The sequence below is a fragment of the Ceratina calcarata genome, unplaced genomic scaffold, assembly GCF_001652005.2.
Source record: "Ceratina calcarata isolate Rehan_Ccalc_2016 unplaced genomic scaffold, ASM165200v1 scaffold140, whole genome shotgun sequence".
Taxonomy (NCBI): domain Eukaryota; kingdom Metazoa; phylum Arthropoda; class Insecta; order Hymenoptera; family Apidae; genus Ceratina; species Ceratina calcarata.
In genome coordinates this window covers 490,895-501,699 of record NW_017135119.1, presented here as the reverse complement: position 1 = coordinate 501,699, position 10,805 = coordinate 490,895, and the positions used below count along the sequence as shown (strand labels likewise).

At 45.2% G+C, this 10,805-nt stretch overlaps 1 protein-coding gene across 1 annotated transcript; it reads right to left on the bottom strand.

Annotated features, from left to right (window-relative positions):
- Positions 1–4,674: 4,674 nt before the first annotated feature.
- noc (zinc finger protein no ocelli) lies at positions 4,675–7,968 on the bottom strand. The gene is made up of 2 exons (XM_018033464.2): positions 7,586–7,968; positions 4,675–7,201 (listed from the first exon to the last, which is right to left on the bottom strand). Exons 1-2 carry the CDS (start codon positions 7,670–7,672, stop codon positions 5,837–5,839), a joined length of 1,452 nt encoding a protein of 483 aa, XP_017888953.1. The 5' UTR covers positions 7,673–7,968; the 3' UTR covers positions 4,675–5,836.
- Positions 7,969–10,805: the final 2,837 nt, after the last annotated feature.

Here is a 10,805-nt window from a genome sequence, read left to right as displayed (position 1 = left end):
TGAGGTCGAATAACAGGGTGCGCTCCGATCAACATTAATCACTATCCGAAGCGAGTAGATAGCCGTCGAATGCTCGCTTTCTAAAGCAAGGTGAAGGGGTGGCTGATAGATGGAGGTGATGAATGGCTCCGTGACGCGGGGCGATCCATCATCTCGGGGCCGACATCACGGGAGCTGCCTACCGCGAGAGCTAGCAGGAGAGATTTCGCGCGAGAGGTCACCTCGGCTAATTCATCATCCGGTCCGTCGCGTTTACTCTCCCTCCCTCCCGTCGCCGACCTCCCCCCGTCCGCCTGGCACACACTCTTCAACCCTCTCCTTCTCAGTTTTCCACCCGCGCTCTCCTCGCCCCAACGTCCCCCCACCTGCCGTCGACGACCCTTTGTTTTTCGCCGCGCTCGTTTTCCCCCGACTTCTCGCCTCTGATTTTGCCATTCGCGCCCCGTGACAGCTGCGGAAAGGCCGGGCAGACGCTCTTTCTTTTACCAGAACACTTTCAGGAAACGTCAACCGGCGAAGTCGAAGTTGAAATTGTAATAGCCGGGGCGATCGATGAAACGGTCGGACTAATGTCTCTAATATAACAAGGCGAGTTGTCCCAGTTGCTGGGTAAAAGAATCTATACCCATAATAACGCTTATCGTTCGGGACATCGCGTCATTATAGGCCAGGAAGACAAGTTAATGTAGCCGTTTCGTTTCCTTTTATACTTTCTGGGACACGTCGATGAAAAATTATAGACGGCGGCTACATTTTACTTTCGATTGTGAACGAAAGTGTATAAAATGAACTTTTAAACGTGTCGCGTTGAACATATTTAATTCGTGAAAATCGAATTAGATTACACTTAAGCATTTCTCTCGCCTGTCTTCTTATTAAATGACGAATGCATTCGGAAGAATGTATTGCACGGTGAATTTAAAAAATGAACGAGCTAGCATCTTCAAATGCTTTTCAGAGTAATATTTCTTCGTCAGAGGGCGAGACGGGCGTCGCCTTCTTGACTCTACATGATAGATGAAAATAATGTAGTAGACGTCTAACCCCCTGCTTCGAAATGGATGCTACATTTTCTGAAGAATGCGCGCTTTGTAATAACGTCTTGACAAGCTGGATTGGTTCAGAAATATAACGCGTAAGCACTCTCTCGAAGCGAGTCATTTATTATCCGTGCGATTTGTATCGGCCGATGGCTCGGATTAATTTCCTCTGCTTCGATATTTCATAATTATCATAACTTCAATTGAATTTACATCACAGTTAATATTGCGTTCAGTCGACAATTTTGCATCGGTAATGGGTCCATTGAATTATGAATCGGCGACGAAGATTCCTGTCGGCTCTCGTCCTTTATCAATCTGTCCGAAGATTATGTCTCGTGCGCGCGTCGTTTACACGCGCGCATTAAGATACACGCGAAATCGCAGCAACGACAGACGGGAATAAATAATTGATTCGCCGCACAGCGAGCGCGGCGAACCGGGCAGAAGAGGCGAGGAAATCCTTTCGCGGAGAGGCAGCTGCGGCTTGTAGGTAGGTCGCATTATCGAAATTAAATGCGTTCATACGCAAACAGTGGCTGGCGCTCACGCTGGGTGCAAATGGAAGTAACAAGGAGGAATAATGCATCACCGTACCGCGGTTGATTCTTCGCCGCGATGCCCGCCGGCACGATGACGCTGCGGGAGACGACGCCGCAGAAATGAAATCGACGAGCCACCTCCTCGGCAACGTATTATATCTAACAGTAAGTCTGTCGCATTTAACGACAAAGCCAAGAGAACAGAATCTTAGAAACTTGCCAAAAAATTTTGTTTCATCCTCGCAGAATATTCTGCGTTATTTCACAAATAATATACACTGAGAGATTTCGTTATGTCCGCATGTGTAACTGTTTCATTGCACGAGTGAAAACGTCATCCCCGAATCGTAGGCTGAAGTGTATTTGGCAAACTATGTGGCGTGCTGTCTATTTGTGAAAAAGAATTTGTCCGAAGATTAATATAGAAACGAGAAATTGAATTTTACGTGGGGAAAAGTGCGAACATCGTAAACCCTTCGGGGACGTTTGACCTATCGATTTCGTCTTCCACAATTTCTGCCCGAGGGGAACCGGGGGCTGTAGCTTATAGATGAATTATAGTTGCTCTTTGCTGTCGCGCATTCAACAGTGATGTATGACTCGGCGGGAGATGGTAGGTAGAAAACATCCACGATGTACGGCCTGTTAATAACAGCAAGAATGAACGAACGAACGAACGAACGAACGGCTGAACGGCTGCACAACGCGGTACACAGATGCCGCCGGCGGCTAGACTCCCTTTGTGTTTTATTACAAACGATACGTCAGCCACGATGTATGGGCTGCTTTTATCTGCGGCCTGTTATTGATGTGCTAAATTGTCTGCGCTGACTCGTAAGACTGGCCAGGGATCCCTGATAGACGTCATTCGGGTACGACACGACGCGCGGCGTATCACGACAAAAAGATTTAGCCAACGACACCGGCTGTCGTTTCTTTCTTTCAACGAAATTATAGGAAATTTATTACGACGCATATCCATAATTCAAAACCTCCTACAGCCCGTCCGGGAAGACTCGGAAATATTTTCGAGAGCTTCAACACTTGTCAGAGCACAGATCGTATTATACTAATTTGAAATTACTACCGGATTTCCTATCTAAAATTCAGTGAAATTTGGCTTTCGAATAAAAAGGCTTCATATTTGCAATAAATCATCCATTTGTACAATATTTTAAAATATTGTTTCGACTCGAACGAAATACATGATGAGAGATTTCGTAATTTTAACATATGTGTACTTGATACAGAAAATTGATAAACGTTCATATTACTACCATTGACGTTCCCAGAGCGAAGGGGCTAACACTGGAAAAACTGGACACTTCAACGTTACACATGTTGCCCCATTATTCCTCTGTATTTTTATCCTCCGCAACGACCCTTCCACACTCGTCAAAACAGATTTCCCACAAGTCCTCATCGGTCCATCCAGTTTTTATAAAGACGATCCCTAACTTGACTTCCATTCAATTGTAAACTCCTTGCCGTAATAACTATACTAGGGGGCTTCAAAAAGCACCCTTCCGTATCGTCGCCACTCCTTTCTTCCTCTCTGCTGAACGACTATGGAATTTACGTAAATTATTGAACTGACAACAAATGGTAATTTATTGCTTTGTATAAACTTACAGAATTTTAATATGAAATACTATTCGTAATATTCAATTTATATTTTATCTAACAACATTCGATCTTGCAATGCATTCATTTAATAATAGATAATGATTCTGTGAATGTAAAACCGATATTATTGTTTCGTAGAATGAATTATACAATATTTAGTGTCGTATGATATTTGATAATTTCGCGAATATGAACGAGGTCTCAGTGTTACATCGGTATCTGTCATACGAATCAAGCGACTCGCGAATCGGCGCGTGAAAGAGGTCTTTCAGTCACGTAGATCGATCCGCGTACGCGTAAATAGCCCAGTTAGAACGAACCGAGTCACTAATTGAGATTCAACGACGCACATAATGGGCACCGAAATAACATGAATTCTAATCCGTGAAACGAGCCGGGAGAAGACGAAATACGAGGAAACTACTATCCATCCCGATGCGAGGCGAGGCGACGCGACGGGACGCGACGGTTAAAATCACCGAATATTTCACTTTGCTGAGCCAGCTGAGCCAGCCCTGCCACCGCCTGTCGTGGCACCCCGGCGATGGAAACAACGTCCTCGCGGAGGGTAGGAGTCCTTCTCCCCGCCGCCCCGCGCGACCTCTGAAAACCTTCAAACCAGCCACCCACTCCGCGCTTCCTCTCTCCTCTCTCCTCTTTCTCTCTTTCTCTCTCTCCCGGTGCTATACCTCCACGGTTCCCCGCGTTTCCTCCTTCCGACGCTAGGCTGCAGATTTATGCGCCCCGCCTTGCAGCGCTGATATCCGAGAACTCGCGACCTGCTACGTCCGTAATGAAAGAAATAAATTTACTCTCCTGGCTACCCCGGGGATTGAGACTCACCCATTGCGTTCGCTCGTTCCTCCGCGTACACCGCACGAAACACCGAGCACCCGGGTGGTGCGAATCAGCAGTGTCTGATACTCAACCCGGGACTTTGCTTCCGTCCGCGTTTTTACTAACATCCACCATGATAGCGACAACTTGTAAACTGACTCGTGTTATTCTTGATTACGTGCAACTGTCAGCGTCGCACGTGCCATTTCACGATTTCGATCGAGAGGGTGTAAAGTGAAACTTCTTCGGATCACCTTTATTTATCTTGTCAAACGGTTGATCTCTCAACCCGTGCGAAATCTGACGACAAGGCTTTGTATTGACTGTTATCTGACATATCTATGATCGTGTTTTATTGAACTGTTGTCGGTAGCCGCGTTCTTCTTTGACAAAAACAAGAGACTATTTATATTTCTCAGAAAAACGCACTATATTATTGTTATAAGAGAAATTGATACGATTATAATATTGTTCAAAGATCATTTTTGTAGAATATTAATATACCATGAGTTTAAAATAATTTGGCAATACAAACAGTAAAATAATAATAGTTAATATAATATTTTTTTAAAGATAAGAAAATATGGATTAGGCATTTGTTGCTGGAGACGTAACAAAGAAAAGTCAAATTTAATGATTCCACAAACATTGTTTTTATTAAAGCGGTATGGAAACTCAACGATATTTACAAGAAATATTTACATAGTGCAAATGATAATATCGTATTGTACGTTACACGTCTTCGATCCTCGGAATACTTTACAATAATAAAAAATAATATGTATATACGTGGAAATCCAATGTCTTCTTTGAACAAACCTCAGAGAAGATCTCCTATACAACAATTAATGCAATTGAAAATCCACGAAACAACACAGGCGACGCATTTTTACTATCCTCCGGTTTTATTCGACGCGTTTTACAGCCCAAGGCTTGGTTACAAACGATAAGAATAATTTAGAACTTACAGTCGAAATAATTGGATTACAGTTTAGACATACCACCGTTTAATATTATCTCCCATTATTTCCTCGAAAAAATAGCGTAATATCACAGTTACATTGTGGACATTAGAACATGCACGACTCGCAAACTAGAAACAGCGTTTAGCCGTCGAAGCCGTTCAAATTGGATAATCGCGAAACTCACAAATCTACAATTCTTATTCCTCCTTAGCACCTATTTAGTTCCTCTCGTAAACCGAATCGTATCACTTTTTGGAGCACAGTCTGTGAACATGCGCACGTCTCCTAGTGAGGCTCGAAATTAAATAAAGAGAAGCACGAGAAATATTCTTTCAGCTATTCATATCCGCACGAGTCTTTCAACTATTTTCTTCATTTCTTTTTTATACCAATGTGGAATTATCTCAGGCATCAACCTGCCATCACCACTGAAGGATGTTCAGACAAATTATCATCCGCGGCGTACATGTTCCTTCCTACGTAATGATCAAACGTTAGGAGATACTTTCCAATGAGTAGGTATTCCGTAAAGAATGATTCCGTGATGAAACGTTAAACTGTCAAGATATATTTATAAACTTTAATCGTAATCTTGAATTTATACACACAGGTCATAGATATATATATATATATATATATATATATATATTTATATATAGGTATCTTTTTTTTAAATAAATTTATATGGTACACGATTCGATTATTTACACAACAGTTTATATCAAAGTCTCGATTTGGCAATTTCCTATTTTACACTATGCATATCCCGTGGACTGTACACTGGAAATATTCGAATATACACCGAAGAATCGTAGTCGATCCGCGTTTAAGGATGTACCGCAGCACCGATTCGTTGCCCGTAGATCGCGTATGGCGAGTAATAAGGTCCCAACGCGTTGAACGCGCTGTAAGGTGACGCGGCCAGTGACGCTGGAAGCGGTCCCGTCGGCGGTTTTCCGTACGGGTGATATCTGGCACTCAACGGACTCAGAGATGGCGACGGGTAAGAGCCGCCGCTAGCGCGATGCAGAGCCGCAGACGGTGACAACAGAGGATGCGGATGCGGGTTGCTGAGCAAAGCGGCGGACGAAGAGGCGTGATCGCCGCCGGTGAGACTCGTATGGCTGCGAAGATGCTGGAGCAGTTCTTCGGACGTGGTGAATCGTTTCCCGCAATAGGAGTCGCCGGCGATCCAATTGCAGACGTACGGCCTACCGCCGCCGGTCAACGTGGACGGGTATGAGAGCGACGGGGGTGCCATTGGCCCGAAGGAGGACAAGGCCATCGCAAGACCGTACTTCTGATGGTCGCACTGCGTGCATCCACTCGGACATTGGCCAGTACCCATCATCAACTGCGCGCTGTGCATGCTGTACTGGCATCCGGTGCAGTAAGGGTCTTTGCAGACGGGCACCAAAGCCTCGCCGCCGGCCGGAGTTTTAACGCGAGCGTAGCTCAGGTACGGGTTTCCACCTGTCGGGGTGCTCGACGGATAGCCCAGGAGAGCTGCCGCCGCGGCGTGGTGATGAGAAAAAGGCGACGCACCAGCGAACGGCGGTCTGAACGCTGGATTCTCCGCCAGGCCTGGCGGACAGCAGAGCGGGTTTCCGGTGAATCCTGGAAGACTTGGTTTGTATGCGCCCAGATTCGAATCCTTCGCGTGGCTACCGGACAGAATCTCCATTCCAGATCGGATGATCGGGCTGGTACCGTTGTTGTTGCGTGGCGATCCGTCGGTCTTCTCGCGATCCGCCGGCGTCTTCCGGTCCGCGGAAGATGCGCCACTCGCGGTTGCCGTCGCTTGGCTCGCGGGCGACGCAGACTTTCGCCCGACGGGCGTGCGATTGCCCGACGATTTCTTCTCTCCGTGGCTACTGTCACTGGCACTCACACTGTCCTGACCACCAACACTGTGCACACTAGCTTTAGACGCTGGTCTACCGTCGTCGGCAGACTTCTTCGAGACGACGTTCGTCTCGTACGGTTTGAAGGCCAACGATTTCCCGTCCGACGGGCTGCTACGCGTACTCCGCTCCAATTTCGCAGCCGGAGGCGACTTCGCGTTCGTACTGGCGTTCATGCTCTTCGGCGTCTTATCCAGCGGGGAAATCAAAGGCTTTGTCGGAGAATCAGCACCGATCTGACTGCATGTTTGCGCCAATAAAGCTAACGGACTCTTCTTCGCATCCAACTGTAAAACAAAATCGTGCAACTCATTAAAAACGCGTAATCGAATCGTCGGACAGCATTTTATTTAAAGAAACAAAAGAGATTTCAATGCGTGTTGATCGAGTTTTGTTTGCGACCCGTCGGACAACGCGTTTGCATTGCCAGCAACCCGTCGGACAACGCGTACCGTCGGAAGACTACAGATTGAATTTTCGAATAGTTCTAGTCAGAATTTCTTCGAATTTTCACTGAAACTTGTCTCACCGCATCCATTTCGTCGACATTTTATCAAGTAATCAGTGAACTAGCGCAAAATTATACGATAACTACTATCTTTAAATCGTTCAAGAAATATGCTAAAAGTATGAAGGAATAAAATGTTTTCTTGTTCGTATATTGTACTAACCGTGGTTGGAAGCGGAGAAAGATAATCCGGTTGTAAATATTGATTGGGTCCAGTGGTCAGCATACCGCCTTCCTCGAGGACAACCATTTGGGTCTCTCACTTGTTAAGCCAATCACTGCACAAAACTCCAATTCCGTATGGTTTTCACAGTAAAAACGGTAACAGAAATATGTAACAAAAAAAACGGTTCCCAATATCCCGGGACACACCGCGGTAGAACGAAGTATATACGCGTTTGGACGATCGATCCCCGTCCGTGATACGTGGAACGATTTAAACACCAACGACGCTCACAGACCGGAATCCAGGAAAATAGTGGCAGCTCTCGACGGAGCCGTTCGCTGCACGGAATGGAATGCAACCACAACGCCGTCTACCGGCGAGACGCGATTCTCTGGTTGTCCCTGTTCAACTAACGAAGATCGTGCATGATCTGTCCTTCGTCGTCCTGTCGCCCCACCATCGAGGTCTCCGACTCGGGATCATGGTGGGAGAATTGCGGTGGGGTTTCGCCCTGTGTGTGGGGTGTGGGAAGGCATTCTAATTCAACACGCCACCCATGATGTTGGCCCGACGATGACAGCTCCCATCCCGGCTTTGATATTTCACCGCTTTTACAGCCGTCCATCCCCCTCCCCTCACCGCTCCCCTTTGCCGCTCTTCCGTCCCCCGACCCGTTTGCCACTCGCTCACTCACTCACTCCCTCTCTCTCTCTCTCTCTCTTTCTCTCTCTCTTTCTGTTTCTTTCTCTCCATCTAACCATGGCTGTGTATATACGTGTGTATGTAGCTCGACACGGAACCGTCCCTGCCACCAACGGCAACCCGATATTTTATACCGTGAAACCTGTCTGTCTCTCCCGACCGGCCCCGCTTAATAAGCAGCTTTCAAAATAGAAATGTAATGGGTCGGCGGGGAAGGGAATGCCGGGTGATTGATTGCTCGCTCAGCGACTTACCGACTTGCCACAGCCCACGGGGTAACGAATGACAGCCACTTAAGCGCTGTTTGCCTACAGTTTTGTAAAAGCGTTTTAATTATCGCCAGTGCCACGACCGACGAACCGACCGACCAACCATTCGTTCGACGGTGCCTCGCCTCGACTCTATCGTTGTCGCGTACACCTACCGTGACACCGACTCACCGGATGCTAAACGATACAACGCTAGACGATATGATACGGGCTGCTACCAATTGCTACGATACACAACCGAACTTGCCTCTGTGATAACGCTGATTGACTCCTAATGGAATCCGCATTCCATCTTCAACTACGCACTCTCATCCATGTTGCTTACGAATAAACGTTCTTTGCATTCCTAGCGTAGTATATAACAGCTTTTAGCGTCAATTACGCAGAAAAGGTGCGCGTTTTAATTTCTAACCGGTTACGCGGGCTTACAAATAAAAGAAAACTCAAAAGAAGCTCCTTCTAATGAAAAGATATTACAATTAAATGATATTGTTTGATTCAATTATGTAATTAAGTATAGTTCACTCGTTCAGAACGCCTTTCCATACAAATCGTGTAGATAAGCTCATACTTTGTTTCGTGATTGTTGGTAGAATCTAATGATTGATTTATACAATTGTCTACTACTGTACACTTTAATCTGGTTTATACTGCTTAGTTATCATCTCCTATTCAATTAAGGTTTTCATCCGCACGTCTCCTGATACTTACGATCGAGTGTACGTGTCACTGTTTATCGTAACGATCGATAACACGTTCGCCGGATGGAACAGGCTGTTTTCACAACTCTTAGAAAACTACTTTGGTAACGTTCGATCGGGCGGCAGTAGTATCTGCGCGTAAAGCCTTCGAAACGGCCTTACATGTTGCCGTATTAAAGGCAACGCATCCCATGACTGGCTGCCGTGTAAGACCCGCCGAACGTGGCTATTAAAAAACTTGAATACCAGCTGCGTTCGCCGGAGCTCAAACGTTCCGCGCTGTTACGAGAGATTGCGGCCATTTCGCCTCGGTTCGACGCAACTTTTAAACTAAGATAAAGCGATCGATGAAGTAGTTATGTTACAAGGTAATTACGACGAATTATGACAATTTCTGTGCGCGTTCCCTGGACCGCATACTCACGGCTAACTAATAATTAGCTCGAGCTGCGTTGGAATGTAAGCGAAACGGTGTCTATGAAAAGCGCGCAGCTATCTCCCGGTTGTAGTTTCAATTTAGAATCACTGGCTTCGTGAAATTTCGATATTACTTAATATCTAATTATATTAAACAGTTTCTGAAGTTCAGATTACTATGTGACGTCCCTTCTTCCTTGCTGTGAATGAAAATTGAAACGAGCATAATGCACATATGATTTTAATACACCTTTTATTAATGATAAATTCAATACAACGACTGTTTATGATTTAAATATTTATATTGAATAATACTCGGGATTTTTACGTAAGAACTGCGGAGGAATCAACGCGTGGTAGTAAATAATGGTGAAATCTTCCAATAAAAATGATTACATTTGTCTTTGTTGAATTTTCATCCCGAAGAAAACTGTCAGAGACAAGGTAATATTAAATCTTTCTATCGTGTAATATTTCCCAGAAGAAATAAAGGTCTCTGGTGAGAAGTTTTACTTGCATCGCGCGTATCCGTTCATCCATCCTTGCCTCGCGCTCGGTATATCTCGGCGTACCTCTCGTTCTGTCTCTGCTGCTCTGTTTTCTGTGAAGTTATGGCGCCGTTAATACCCCGATGGCAAGTCTTTGACGTTTTGACGCTGACGGATGAGTTTACGGCTAATATAGTTCTCTTTCATCTCCACCGTGCCTCCTTCAGCCCGCATTTCGGTGATTTCAAAACGACAGCTACCAGACGGATAAGGATTCGGTTTCGATGCGATATTGACAGACGCAATGACAGAAGCTACGTTTATCAACTACAAACTGCATACTAAATGTTTCACGCAATGATTGTTGCAATGTTTTATATGTATATTATTTGCATTGGCGGTCATTTTGAGATCTTGCCAAGTTGCAAATTATGAATTTTGACACTTTCGCTTCGTGTAATAATTCAGTGTGACTATTAATATTTATTTGCAGATAATTTAATTTGTTGATAATATACAAGAGGATAATAAATATTACGAAATTTCTCTAAACCGAAATAACATCCTTTCATGGGACCCGCCCTGCATTATAAATTCGAGCCATTGTCTGAGAGGTATATGGCCAGAATGGGTAATAGGT